Here is a 15655-nt window from a genome sequence, read left to right on the forward strand (position 1 = left end):
GCCCTAATTGACTGCGCAGGGACCCCCTGCGCCACCTGTGATTTTCAGGTCAATTAAATTTTCACTCCGAGACCTCGTATTACCATCGTTTTAGCATAGAAGCGTATACAATACTTTTTTTGCTCTTATCCCGTTCAAATGTGAGTTTATTAACTATCAAAGTGTTCTAAATTGTCGTAAAATTGTTCTGACCCTTTCGATTCTCATATCAGAGCCTTCGATAATTGTATACTGATCGAAATATGAGAGCTCGACGCCATTTTGGTTCTGGCCTGGGCTAAGTTAAAAAATTGTTTCCAAAAATCCAAATTTTGAATTAATCAGGACAATTCTTACATGATCACGAGTGATGTGTCAAAGTTTCGGACAGTTTGGTCTAATACCCTTAAAAAACAGTGTTGTATTCGAATCTAGTGATTTGAAGGGGGTTTTAACTTCACCTTAAGTCCATCGTCCAAAGAACATTCTGCGAAAATGTTAAGGTATTCCGATTAAAATTCTAATACAAGTGCAATTTCTGCGAACGAACTGAAGTCTCATTGTTGAGTCCCGCGAGGGCGATAAATCATTATTGGCCGGTTTTTAATAGAACTTCAAGGTGTTCCTGGGAGGATGAAAGCGCGTTAAAGGGTCTGACTTACAAGGAAGGTATCCCAGGTCGATCTCTCCGATTTGATTTCTTTTATAATATGTTATAGTAGACTAAAAACTAAGCGACACGTAATTTTTTTATCTACCATTAAACACTTTAGGGGGGTGAAACCACCATCCAAAGTAAGGCACGTCAAGGGGCGATTTGGCAGTTTCCCCCACAAGAACATAATATTTTTTAACCAATCCACTTGGAAAAGATTTCTCATAACGAGAAATTAAAAATATAATTTTCCCAATTAAAAAAAAAGAATTAAGGGGTGAACCACCCCTCCCAGGCCTTACTTTGGATGGTTGTTTCACCCCCTTAAAGTGTTTAATGGCAGGTAAAAAAAATACGTGTTGCTTAGTTTTTAGTCTACTATAACATATTATAAAAGAAATCAAATCGGAGAGATCGACCTTCGTTGTAAGTCAGAAATATTGAAAAAGTCGATATTCGGATTTTTACGTTCTCTTTAAGTATATCCATCCTAAGAATATTCTATGAAAGTTTCAAGACATTCCGATTAAAGTATGGACGTTACACTTGTAAAGCCTTTTTCTCGAAACTGCATTTTTGAAATCGATGATCAAGACTTCTCGAAAAGTACTGTATCGATATGCATGCAACTTTCCGGGCTCGAACAAAGAGTTTTTTTCCATTATATATTTTCTTTATTCCGGCCTTTCTGGTAAAAAATTGCAATTTCACCTTCAAACGTCCACCATTTTATTCCAAATCAATATCTTCAAAAGTCCTTCCTTCAAACACTAGATAAACTAATATATTAAATAAATTTTTTTGAATGTTTCATGTCAGATGATCCAGTATCGAAAAACAGTGTTCACCGCAAACTAACCTTTTTTCCGAGGATACTTAGGAGATCTGGTGCTACTCATTTATTTGTGAATATTCTTTCATAAAATGCTTGAGATACCTATTCTTCAAAACGTACCTACATTTTTAAATATGGAAGCATTTTTTGAAAAAGTTCTTACGGTTATTGAGAAAAGAATTTTCAATATGACGCTGTTCTTCGCTTCGTGGCTAAATCTGACCCCAAAAAAGAAGCGAGCCGATTTATCCGCAATAATTCATCGTTTTCAAAAAGGAGAATAACAGGCAGGGAGTAAAGAACGTTATTAGCAAGGCACGACGAAGGAATCACTTCATTGGATTACCTACTGGAGGGAGCAGAGGAAAAGGGGACGAAAAGTAAAGACACGTAGAAGAAGACGAAAATGAAGGAGAAAAAGAGGAAATAGCAAATCGGACAAGAAAAGTAAAGAAGAAAGGGCGGCGGAAGTATGGAAATAGGTACGGCGAGGAATGGGCGAAAAGAAAAGAGGTAGAACGGATAAGGAGGGTCTGGAAGGGGGACGATTTCCCAAGACAGCGGAGAAAGGGTATAATTGTATAAATTTGGCCGAAGGGAGACGCGGAAAACGGCATATCATGCCGAACGTGACCCATAAAATATACGCAAGAGCCACGAACGGTGAAAGGTCGGGGAAAAGCGTCTAAAATAATGAACTACTCCCGGATATCCGGGCAGGTTTTTCGGGAAAAGAGGAGGACGACTGGGAACGTATATAATATTAATCGTTTCCGAAACGTTAGGCAGAGTCCTCGAGCCGGGAGGGAGCGCACAAAGGCGGAGGGAGGTCGGTTTGCTCCCTTTTCAGGGACGCCTCGGCGATGCGATAAAATTTCACCCTTTCTCGGACGGAGCGCGATAATCGAAGTAGAATGCAATTTTCGCCCGGGTCGCGGCGGCACTTCGCCGAGGCATTTTCCGAGGGAGAGAGGAGAGAAACAACGCCGCCCGTGCCTTCGCGACATCAGAGAGAGAAAAAGCTTTGTGCCGCGCCGATCGGCCGCGGAAGTGCCCCGTAAACCGCGCGACAGAAGTGCCGCAATTAATTTCCACGGGCTTTGCGCTCCGCCCGGCGCCCCGGGATTCGATTGGCTCGAATCACCGCCAGGGGGAAAATCTCCAATCTCGATGAGTCGCTGTCGATTGTTCCCTCGATATCGAGTTAGACGTGCATGGGGTCATACGAGAGTCGGACCCGGTCCCGACCACCGCGGACGTTTCGTCCACGTTTCGTCCACGTTTCGTTCCGGCCCATTTAATCCGTCATTCGGTTAAATGCATTAGAGAGATTAATGATGACGAACGAATCCCGCCTGGTAAATGACGCGACGCGCATCGGATTGCCGTACCAGTTTTTATGGCCTAATTGGCTAAAGCATTTTTTCATCAATTATTCAGTTAACGCATTTAAATGCGTATAAGCGAATGGCGAGGGGAAACGTATCGCCTTTGATGAACGATGCGACTCGGGTTATTGTACTATTTTCGTCATTTGTCTAATTATAGTATTTTGGCGCGGAATTCGTTGTTCGCGAAGGTACATGCGGGACTTCCGCGCGGTCGAGCGACGCGACGTGACGAAAATCGTTCTCGCTGATTGCCACTTTCGTAATTGCGCTTCAAAAATGAAATGTATGCCAGTCGAGAGAGGCAAAGAGTCCGTCAATTTATTAAACAAATATGTTTTTAATGCTCAAGATTGACAAAACGGCGTGACAATCGCAACTGACAATCTCGGATTGAGAATTTCAAACTTTATCCTGATTTTCCATGTAGTCGGCATCTTAACCAGTTAACTGTGATTGACGAGTATACTCGTCATGGAGAAGTGGCACGATTTTGTGTATTGACGAGTATACTCGTCATGCGTATAAAGTAGGGACCATTCGCTATTTAAATTTTAATTTTTGAGAAAAACAAAACATATTCACAAATTTCAAGATGTTTAGAATATTTTTAGGCCAGGCCGGAATAAAACAAACGAATAAAAAATATAAATAATTTGAGATAAACTCATGCGCCCCGTATGCACCGGCTGAAACAGCTTGCCATCTTAGATATTATTTGATTGAATTCATATATATTATTAAAAAAAAATAATGGAACGTTATCGAGAATGAATTTTTTGCTAGAATTTATTGAGGACACTCATCATATCCAATAACACGGGAAAAATCGACACAAACTCGGCCATCTAGGTCTAATGTAACACAATTACTCGGGAAACATGTTCTGGATCATATACCCAGAACTTCGAACACAAAAAATCCTACCCGAAGGTGTGCACGTTGTTATAAACGCAAGATCGGGAAAGAATCCCGTTCTTGGTGTTCCATTTGCAAAGTCCCATTATGTGTAACACCCTGTTTTGCCGAATATCACGCCATAGCAGGAATTTAAATTCTTGCTATCATATGCATTTAATTTCTCTTGCGTTTTTCGTCTAATAAGTATGTAATATATGTTTAAGTTAACTAAATAAATATACATTAGTAATAAAAGTGTCAAGTTTATAAAATAAACCACTCTGTGATTGACGAGTATACTCGTCGTCGCTCGATTTCGGCGACACATATAGGTGCGCGCTCGCAAAAGGGGGCGCCACAGCTAACTGGTTAAGTAATATAATAGATATTTTTTTAAATTTGTGTTGCAGGGGCGACGAGTGATCGTTGGAACGTTAACATCTTGTTAAATCGTTTAAAAGAAGAAAATTAAAAAAAAATTGTGATAACCTTCTACGCGAACAAAATATTGGAGTACCATCCACCATTTTGTCGTAGAATATGTCGTTTTCGAAGATTTATAAGAACCCCACTCAACGCTAAGTGCTTATACGACTTGGGCTACTATATAATTTGTTATGTCCTGTTTAATTAAAGCGTTTTTTACTTTGGCATTGAGTTAAACACATTTAAGAGAATAATGAGTAGCAACAAATGCATTCCTACCCTGTTAGAAATATTCATAAAATTCATGCACTTTTAGTTAATAACATTGTAATAGAATTATACATTTAATTTTCTAAAAGTGAATTAGTATACATTTGTTTCATATTTCTGAATGAACTTATGATTTAATGACACGTGTTAAAACTTTGTGAAATTGCGTGGGAAAATTAATGCACTTATTTACTAAATTTATGACACGTTTATAAAAATTGTTTGCAAGTATGTAATAAAATAATATACCATGAATAATATTTTTAACAAAAGTGTTATAAAATTATATTTCTTCAAAGTGTACAAATGATGAGGCTCAAATTGCCGTACAATTGTCGATTACGATTCCTTTGATCGAAATCTTTTCTAAACCCGAAATATTTAATGCGTCCGGAAGTATAGATACAGCACCACTGGAGTAAAATAGGTCATAATAAAAAACATTAGAGAAAAGGGGAAAGAGCGAGACCTCTCGATTGGCTCGAATCACTGCGGCTGCCGCGGGTAAAAATCTCGAATCTGGATGAGTCGCTATCGATTGCTCTCTCGATATCGAGTTAGACATGCGTGGGGTCATATGAGAATCGGAGCCGTTCCCAACCGCGGACGTTTTTGTTATACGGCTCATTTAATCCGCCATTGAATTAAATGTATTCGGAGGTATAAATGAGTAAAAACAGATTCCCTCTGTCAAATGATGCGAGTCATTGTCAACCACTATACAAGTTTTGATGCCCCGTTTAAGGTGAAGTGAAACACATCGAGGAACTTGATCGACGTCGATAAAGAAGATTTTTCTAAATGCCTACGTTGCCGACGTTAGTTTTTATATTGACAGCTGTGTCGAATTATATTGGGTATTGTACCAAATGGCATACTCCACCTGTCATTTTCGTACAATAAATATCAACAACTCAAAGTAAAACTCCATAAATCCTCTGGATTCATGCTTTCTGAGGCCCTAATTGACTACAGAGGGACCCCCTGCGCCATCTGTGATTTCCAGGTCAATTAAATTTTCACTCCGAGACCTCGTATTACCATCGTTTTGACATAGAAGCGTATACAACACTTTTTTTGCCCTTATCCCGTTCAAATGTGAGTTTATCGACTATCAAAGAGTTCTAAATTGTCGTAAAGTTGTCCTGACCCTTTCGATTCTCATATCAGAGCCTTCGATAATTGTATACGGATCGAAATATGAGGGCTCGACGCCATTTTGGTTCTCGTCTGGACTGAGTTAAAAAATTTGTTTGAAAAATCCAAATTTTGAATGTGTCAGGACAATTCTTAGATGATCAGGAGTGATGTGTCAACGTTTCGGACAGTTTGGTCTAATACCCTTAAAAAAAAGTGTTGTATTCGAATCGACTGATTTGAATGGGGTTTCACTTCACCTTAATTAAAGTACTTATTAAATTCATGGCGTTTAACCCTTTCGGGGTTAATTACTTTTTATGCAATTGACAAATTTTTGCTGGACGTGTTCATACAATGCGTTTGTAGTCCTGGAAGGGTTAAAGTGTTTGGAAATGTATACGAAATCGTCCTGACGTAAAAAGAGAATAATTACGAAAATGCTACAGAAAAAGAGAAAAAGACTGGTGCGTTCGACTAGCTCGAATGATTGCGATTTTCGCTGGGACTAATCTCGAATCCGAATAAGTTACTTCTAATTGTACTCATACAATGAAGTTAGATGGGCACGGGCTTGTTTGAGTTAAATTTGTAACAGTGACAGTTCTATTACGATCCACTAATGCGCTATTACTTGAAATATCCCGGGAAGAACGAATAATACCACTCGAGATTCGATAAAATTCTTGATTATTATCCACTTAATCGATTCCTGATGGACTTAAACACTTTCCACTAATCTACTAATACGTCATTATTTTAAATATCTCGTGGAGAACGAATAATCACACTCGAGATTTGGTAAAATTCTTGATTGTTATCCACTTAATCGATTCTTGATGGACTTAAACACATATAAAATTATCCAGAGTAGTCTCATATGAATGGATAATAATCCCAGATATGTTAGAGAAAAACCGGCAGAACAAAAATTCGATTTATTCGACGAATTACAGGTTGAGATGAGATTCTTAATTATTACCTACTTAAATGTTTATTGACATTGTTCGTCGCGACAGTAAATGATACAGCATGGGGACCAATACATTTTTTCATCCGCTTAGTCGATTATTAATGGGATGAAATATCTGGAAACATAAATGTTGCCCCAGTTTCTTAAGAGTGGCGAATAATCAGAGAAATATTACATGAAAAGGGAAAAAGCGGTGACACGATTGGTTCGAACGATCTCGATCATCGGTAGAGAGAATTTGCTCGATTACTCGACCGCAATCGGCTTAAACATGCTCGCAATTTAAAAAGTTCCAACAGACGTTTAACAAGAGAAAATATCCAAGGAAATGTCGGAGTGGTAAGGAGACGGAATTCAATTTGTACGAGTGGCTGCGCCAGTCGATCATTAAAATTTCGATAAAATCCCCGGTGATTGTTCGTCTACAAGGTAATAGTGCATGTCCGAAATTAGTACAATTTCATCAGAGAAACCAGGAAAGATTGGCAAACCAAAAGGAGCAAGGTTTCATCGAATGATTACCTACGTCTCTCAAACCCTGAAAAACATTTTTCCTAATAAGCAATTTTTACAATTTTTTTTTCTTAAGTCTTCCTCAATTTGTTAAAATTGTAACAGGAATTTTAAGAACAAAAGAGGGTCAACGCGTTAACGGGACGAACACGATAACGGAGCACTTTAGAGAATTCCACTAACTTTAGGAACACTACTTTACTGCTGCAATTGGCGGCACGAACTTTGCTAACAACACGACACATTTCTGCTGATCTCCAAACTTGGTGGGCTATTTTTCAAAAAGGAACGAATCTCGAAAGTGCCGACGAAGTAGGTTCTCGGCGAAAAGCCAGAGATAGAATTTAATCAAATAAATGGCTACAAATTACTCCCCGGTTACGTTTATAATCCCTTGCAGTTCCTTTATATCCTTTTACATCCCTTTATATCCTATTATAATCCTTTTCAGTAAAAAAGGAATCGGGTAAATCGTGTAATCCTTCTCGTAAGGTAAAAGTAGGATCGCGAAAATACCGACAAGGTAAGACATTTGACCTTCGATTGGGGGGAGAGGGGTTCTTCGGATCGACGATACGAATTTCAGCATCGTAAAATCCTCGACAGCGATTCACTGGCTTTCACGTAAAATAGGTCTGGGATTCTAGAAGTCCCGTCCGAAGCACGGGAAAAGAGTCGCAAAGATGCCGCCGAAGAGAGTGAAATCCCCATCTAAATCGAGACGTATTTTCCCAATTCGAGGTTAATTTCCTTCTTCGGATTTAATCTTTAGATGTGGTAGTCTAACGCACCATTGGTTTATTTTCAGAACAGTCGTCCGATTTTTATCAAGATCCTTGAGAGCGAAGTTTCAGAGATTAGCCACGTAATCATGGTACTCACGTAGGAGTAATAACACCGTACGGCAGTTTGGTCGGGACTTTTTCTTAATTCTTGATTTTTGTTCCTACACTTCTTCTAAGAATTCGGCTCACGTGGAACCACCCTTTCGAGGCCCCCTGTTCGATGAAACCTTTCCTATATTCCGCCACCGTCCAAGTCGTCGATAATCGGCCGTGAGTTGCATATTCCCTCCAGTATACATCACCGAAAGTCGAACAATAGAGGAAGGAATCCTTGCCATAAATTCTTCCACCCCTATTAAAATTCTTTCCAAGGATGTAAAGCAAATCCAGGGATCTGGCTTTAAAAACGTCGCGAGGACCGTATTTTCTCATTTTTATTCCACGCATATCAGGTTTGAACGGTTTGTTCGGCAAACCTGTACAAAAAAATATAGTTCTATCGCCACGTCTTTATGCATACGAGAGAGAACTACTAAATGGAAAAACAGAAAATATAACTAAATTAGAAACCTAAGGAAACGTTTATCGACGGGAAGAATCATCAATTTGCATTCAAATTGGAATGTCCAGATTTAAGGTGATACGAAAATGGCGGGGGAGGGATCTTCGTGAAAATTTTGTCCGCCCTAAGCGAACCGAATCGTTTGAAACTGTATCAAGTGAATATGGAGGTCCTAAAGAAGATCCCGATATCCGTGACATTTAATTCTTTAAAAATTTTTGCATAAGAATTTTTTCTATTCGGCGGAATAAAAATGTAATTTCGCGGGCACCACCTTCTATAAGACCACGCGGTAAAACATCAAACGATTCGGAACACCCAGTTCGGGAAAGTTTCATGCACGATCGACCTCTGGGATACGACCGCGATGTATCGCCTTAAAAATGCGGCGGTCTTGCCCAAACCGGGGCAAAACTCGATTTCTCGAGAAACGAGCACGTATAGATCGACGAACGATGTCGACTTCTTCCGCGAGAACGTCCCGAAAGCTCTCGCCGAGCCCCGGGAGCTCCGCGATTATTCATTCCAGGGGCGACCTCGGGTGGCGGCGCTTAACCCCGGGGGTTGCGCGAGACTCTCTCGCCATCGAGGCTAAGAGGCATCGTTTCCAGCACACCCCTTTGATAAATAATCGTCCGGGATTTGGTAAAAATCACGAAGGCCGTCCTCACCGGTCTGTCCCTTCCCGAGGGTCTTCTCGAGGCGGTAGGGGCCGACATACTGATGCGTCTCCTGGGTGTTGGGACCGACCGGGCTCTCCTTGCCCTGCATCGTGCCCGCGCCCGCGGCTTCGGAGGGCCGTCACGGAGCGCTCCCTCGCCCAGGGTGGTTCGCTCCTCCCCGGCGGCTCACCGCTGCCCGCGGAGGACCGCTTCGACGAGCATGGCGCGTAGTCCGGCGACGCGATCTCGAGCGGAGGTTGCCCGGCCCCGATGGCCGGCCGTCACTCTCTCGACCTGTCCTTTTTCTTGACGGAGTGCCGCTTGTGGATCTTCATGCTGCCCTACCTGTCCAGGGGCCACCGCGCTCGGGGTGGTACCGGCACCGATCCGTCACTCGCGGCGAGGCCTTCGAGGAAGTCGGCCCAGTCCTGGCGTCGCGGCGCGCACTGACGCCCCCTTAGCGACGCGCGCGCCGCTCATCCGCGCCACCGCGCCGCGACGTCGCCGGAGGTAAGAGCCCTCGAGACCACGTTGGACGCCATTGCGGCCCCTCGCGCCCCTCTCGCGACCCTTTCAGCCCTCGATCCGGCCGGGCCGATCGCGCGACGTCACTGACATTTTCCCGGGTTTCGGCCAATTTTCCGCGCGCACTCCTGGCCTGCACTGGGAATCGCTCGTCGCTCGGGGAACGCTCGGCGCGGACCTAGGGGCTTACGGCGAACCACGGCGCTCCCAGTTCGATTACGTGCTCGACGGGCTGCGCGCGCACCCACGGCCCGGTATATCATCCCCCTAGGGTTGCCAGGATTTGACATGTCGGGTGGGGGTGCGCACCGACCGGCCTCGATGGTTCCAGTCCCAGATAGGGGAGACTTCCTGTGGTTCGCGTCCGGGCTAACGCTGCGCCCGGTTAAAGAGGAACGAGCCGGCCACCGGCCGAGAGTGCACACGTGATTAACTTACCTTTTTATTTCCCGGTCTTCTTATCGAGGGAGTCTAAACGACTGCACGGAAAGAAAGCCATTCCTTGTAAAGTTTTGCCGCTATACCAGGAATGATCGCCCCAACAACGAAAATGTTTGCGGTTATAGCGAATCGCGGATGTAATCACCGGATAGCTCTCTTTAGAAAAAATGCTTGCTAAATTAGGGTAGGGCTAATGAGTTCGTTGCAGTGGTCAAAAAATATTGGTGTCCCTCCTGAAGCGAATGTGCGATATACGATTTGTTGTCGCTAGGAAAGAATGCGACTATGATTAAAATTTGCGTTGCCCCAGGGAAGCAATTGTTTATTTGTCGTCGATGTATCAAAAATATTTCCATGTTTTCGGTACAGCTGTTCGTACGAGTAGACGGGTGTTTCGAATTGTATAAAAAGGCGAGACGTCGGTAATTATTTTGTCCGGAAGTATCCGCTTGGAGAAGAAACGGCCGAAAGGCGGTATATTTACGACTTTCATTCCAGGCGTTACTGGTCCGCGTTGTGGAAATGCGAGGACGTCGTAAGAATGCGGGGGAATTTAAATAACCAGGCTTCGGCACTTTTACGGTCAAATAATTCCCCACGGCGAGAACGGGTTTTTGTTGCCCGGAAGTATTATCGAAATGGAAAAAAAATATTTAATCAAGAAACGCGGGAGCGTCTCGAACGAGTTCGTGGAGCTTGATTGTGTGCTTTATTTTAACAGCGCAATTAGGAAGCTCCGTTGCGACTCTTGGAGGACGAGCTGAACTTGTTCATTTTCTTGTTTACCTTTTATTTTTACTTGCTTTCCGTGCTCGTGTTGGTTTGATTTTACGCATTAATAAATCTTTTAATAAGGGAAGAAATGAAGTCCACAACGGGAGAAAGAGCTTAGGGGGGAGGTGGGCGAAATGGGGTCTTGAAAATGAAATTAACCTCTGAATCAGGCACTGGGTCGAAATGAGTTTTCTTCCTTTTCTTAATTAATTACAATTCCAGTTGAAGGGGTGGTACGGTTATTTGGATTTACTGTAACTCACTTTGAATAATTATTCAATCATTTTCCCCTCGGCATACCTGGTCAATAAATTTATTCTGAATTTATGAATGACCCCAAGTACTTCTCGCGTTACCGGTGCCACGTATAAAGGTAGACAGGCGATGTTTGTATCCAAAACCACTTTGCATTCTGAATTAGAAAGTCACTTCATTTTGACAATTATCCACGTTTCTTTGATAAGAAGTTCGTTTAGTTCTTTGAAATTAGAAAATCCGTAGGTTTAAACAATATCAGGGACGATGAACCCGAACTGGCATCATACCAGTGGATTAAAATTTCATGCATTAGATTTTGCATTCATTTCCTGAACTCCACTCTGAGAAAATTATTGCGTCTCGAAACGACTTTGGAATAAGGCGTTTCCTTCCCCCATTCTCTGAATAGCCTTAAAACTGACCGGGATAAAACCGCGAACAGAGTTAACACCAAAAGACTCAATTCTCATTAATTCCAGCCAATTTACATCATAACATTCGAGGAATCGTCGAACCGATTCACCCGTACCTTCATTTATCACATCGAACCTTTGAAAAAGCGGCACCGAGGTTCTTAAATCCCGTAGTTCAATTGAGATTGCTTTATTTATCCGAAAAATATCAGGAATGAATTAATCTCAGCCGAGTAAAAGGAGTACGATAACGCGGTGGCTCCTTTTGAAAGTAATTTGGATACAATTTCTCGATTAACCGCGCCACTTTCCTTTTAAACATGCCTCGCGGTAATGCATTTATGAATGCGCTTTGTGAAGCAGTCAGCCCGTAATACCGCACAATGGCTTCGACCCATTTTTTCTCTTTTCTTCATTATTTCCTCTTTATTTCCAGGAGACTTCTCGTGGGCACTTGATTGCTCGAATGGGATTATTTAATGATTGCACAGCCGCGAAATTCTCACAGCATTACGCAATGATATATTCTACGGGCGAGACGTCCCGATCGGGGTAACTCGACAGACTCGATGCATAATTCAGCGTTAATTCGGATCGAAAGTCAAGGTTCCGGGGCCCCGAGATGAGACTTACCTATTCTTTGAGTGCAACATTAATGGGCCCGTTTGAAGTGTATATTGGGACAAGTCAAAAGTGAACTCACTTATTCATGGAGGTTCCTTACTTAACGATTTCCCACTGGACCATGGAGCGACGTCGGGGACATCTTTTGGATTATCTATTCATTTGTCGTCTCGCTTAGTAATGGAGATTAAGAAGACCCACTGGACCATGGAGCGACGTCGGGGACATCTTTTGGATTATCTATTCATTTGTCGTCTCGCTTAGTAATGGAGATTAAGAAGACCCAAGGTTGAAATTGTCGGCGTCAATGAGCCCGGACTTCACTTGCAAATCTCCTTCAATGTACGTGGATTGTGCACCGAGGACTAGGGGAATGAATTTCTGGTTCTTATTCCTGGGTTTTACCAACCGAATCGAACCTTCCCCTATAGGAAAGTACGGATTCGCAAAGAGAAGTTTCTCACTTGCCACGCGGTCGAGTGAAAGTACCTCCGAAAAGATGACTTCTCATATCTCCAGCGTGGATCCGAATTCTAAACAATGGAATTGCGGTAAAAACTTGTACACGAATTGGAAGTAGAATGGTTCAACTCGCGTTAAATAAGGTGCAAGAAATTTGAAAAAACCGTAAAAACTCGTATACGCGGTATGCTCGTTAAAAAGCACTATAACGAGAGATCGGTTTAACGCAGAATTTAATAAAGTCTATCGTAAGAAAGTACTCATTGTCGGTAATACTCTACCGAAACATTTTCTTCATGACTCATCTCAAACTAAAGGAATAAAGTTTCGGAAAGCTGTTTGAAAGGTTCCACGGTAAGTCAGGCATATTATGGTCGAGTTATTAGTAAGGATGATAAATTGCATATTAATTTTGTCCGAGTCGAGGGCAAAAGAATGCGTCTCCCTATTAATCATCAGCGGTCTGGTTAATTATTCAGGTCATCGCAATAATGAATTCTTGCAGGGGAATTTATTCGGCGTATTAAATTCATCGTTGAAGCATTCAATAAGGGACTCCGGAACGTATCCACTGTTCAACCGAGATGATTACCCTTCTTGCTGTAACCTTAAGGACACCCGTTACAGGGATACGAATGCAATATAGATACCAAGAGAGAAAGGGAGACCGGAAATATGCCCGAGGGAGAGAGAGGACTCGATGGCACACAGAGGAGGGTGGAAGCCAGGGATCGATATATAGAAGCAGAAAGGAACACAGGAAGCATCTGACACAGGAAAACTCCTGAGGGATTCTTCTTATTGGCAACTACAGCTGCTTGAATATCTCATGAGATCCTTCCGCAGATTTTCGCCAATTTCATAATTTGCAATCATTTCATCAGGACTCCGTCGAGACTGAAAATTCCTTGTGACCATTCATGAATTCTGAATAATTCATGGGTTGATATTTATCGATGCTCTTTATTAAGAGTATGTGGATAGCTAACAGGAAGTATATACAGCGATATTGGGGTCAAACACTCGATCGGTTACATAAAGACACGAAGATGCCGAAAAACTCCTTGAATATCTCATGATTTTGCTCATAAGTTATTTAATTATGACTTGTATCGATTTAATTAAACGCAATAAATTGAAATAAGTTCTATATGAAAGGGTTTAGATTTGTATTTCTCGGTATGAACGAGAAATAACCCAAAAACTGGATATTTCTGCATTAAATGAATGTTTCTCATGGGCAAAAAGACGACTTTTTGAATGAAAATACCTCACTTCAAATTAACACTAAGTTTACGGGCGTTTTTTATATACCTGTTTCTACGAGCACCCGTCAAATTGACGGGTAAACGAAAACACGGATTTTCTTTAAAAAATCGATTTATTCAAATTAAGTCAGAATTAGACAACACTAGGCTTTACGTTTAAATAAATGATGAATAAGTAAAGCTTTTTTAAAAATTATCACGGAAATGATTGCAATGCTCGTCCTCTCATCCTCGGAGTCAGAACTAGAAAGAATACGCATCCTTTTCTTGCTAGGACACATTTTTAAGAAGTTTCCCTCTTCACTATCCGAAGATCCTTCTATCTCTCCACTTTCGATGCAAACTTTCACTCTCATCTTCGCCTTACACTCACTGCAACGAAGCAAATATATATGGATTGTTTATGAAATTAGCTAGTCCGTCAATTTGACGGGTTTCGTAGAGATAGGTATACTACATACAGATTTTAATAATTAGAAGGCTTAGGAAAAAATAATTGTGTGTACAAATTCTTTGGATGAAATGATTAATTTACGATACAAAAATGGTTAAAATGAATACTATGGTCTTTTCGGTATTTCTTTTCGAAGTTTGAATTCCGTCAAATTGACGGGACCCGTAAACCTAGTGTTAAGGTGAAGTGAAACACGTCGAGGAACTCGATCGACGTCGATAAAGAAGATTTTTCTAAATGCCTACGTTGCCGACGTTTGTTTTTATATTGGCAGCTGTGTCGAGTTATATTGGATATTGTACCAAATGGCATACTCCACCTGTCGTTTTCGTACAATAAATATCAAGAAATCGAAGTAAAACTCCAGAAATCCTCTGGATTCGTGCTTTCTGGGGCCCTAATGGACTGCAGAGGGACACCCTGCGCCATCTGTGATTTCCAGGTCAATTCAATTTTCACTCTGAGACCTCGTAATCCCATCGTTTTAACACAGAAGAAGCGCATACAACACTTTTTTTGCTTTTATCCCGTTCAAATGCGAGTTTATTGATTACCAGAGTGTTCTAAATTGTCGTAAGATTGTTCCTATCCTTTAGTTTCTCATATCAGGGCCTTCGATAATTGCATATTGATCGAAATATGAGACCTCGACGCCATTTTGGTTCTGGTCTGGGCTAAGTTAAAAAATGTTTTCAAAAAATCCAAATTTTGAATGTGTCAGGGCAATTCATAGATGATCAGGAACGATGTGGCAAAGTTTCGGACAGTTTGGTCTAATGGCCTTAAAAAAAAAGCGTTGTATTCAAATCGACTGATTTGAAGGGGGTTTCACTTCACCTTAAACAACGTACCGTCTATCAACCGTTCATGCCTATATCTCCGGAAGGCAAATCAGTCGGGCTAATTTGTAACCGGGGAATGAGAAAATGATTTCGCGCGATAAGCCCGAGGCACTTGAGATCTGGCAGTTTTTCAGCAGATAGTGAAAAATTGGCCCAGTGAGTTAACACGGGGGCTCCAGGAGCTTCCGGGCAGTTCGCCGAACGGCTGGAAAACAAATCGGAAAGCAGTAGGGTGCCTCGGGCAGAATTTGAATTGTAAGATCGAACAAATAACCCGACACCGCACGCTATGTAAATGCCGCGTGTGTGCGCGGTGGTATAATGAGGGTGTAAGAGTGGTCGAAATCCTCGGGCTCTCAACCGGAGTCAATTTCGAGGCGGCTCGAGGCTCGATACTTGGGCTTCCCGAAAGTATCGACTTACCCTCCCGAAAATTACCTCGAAACGGTACAACGATTAATTACTCGGGCACGCATGTGCGTCTGGTGCGAGCATTTAGCTACCTCAAA

General features: G+C 41.9%; 1 protein-coding gene across 1 annotated transcript in view; it reads right to left on the reverse strand.

Moving 5' to 3' along the window:
• LOC105694662 (serine/threonine-protein kinase BRSK2) overlaps positions 1-9194 on the reverse strand; it is an 87353-nt gene extending 78159 nt beyond the window's left edge. Inside the window, exon 1 of the mRNA XM_012415533.1 lies at positions 9095-9194. Coding sequence (XP_012270956.1) covers positions 9095-9194 — 100 coding nt within the window. The remainder of the gene's footprint in view (positions 1-9094) is intronic.
• Positions 9195-15655: the final 6461 nt, after the last annotated feature.

Source organism: Orussus abietinus, unplaced genomic scaffold (genome assembly GCF_000612105.2).
Source record: "Orussus abietinus isolate OABI.00-Male unplaced genomic scaffold, Oabi_2.0 scaffold137, whole genome shotgun sequence".
NCBI lineage: Eukaryota > Metazoa > Arthropoda > Insecta > Hymenoptera > Orussidae > Orussus > Orussus abietinus.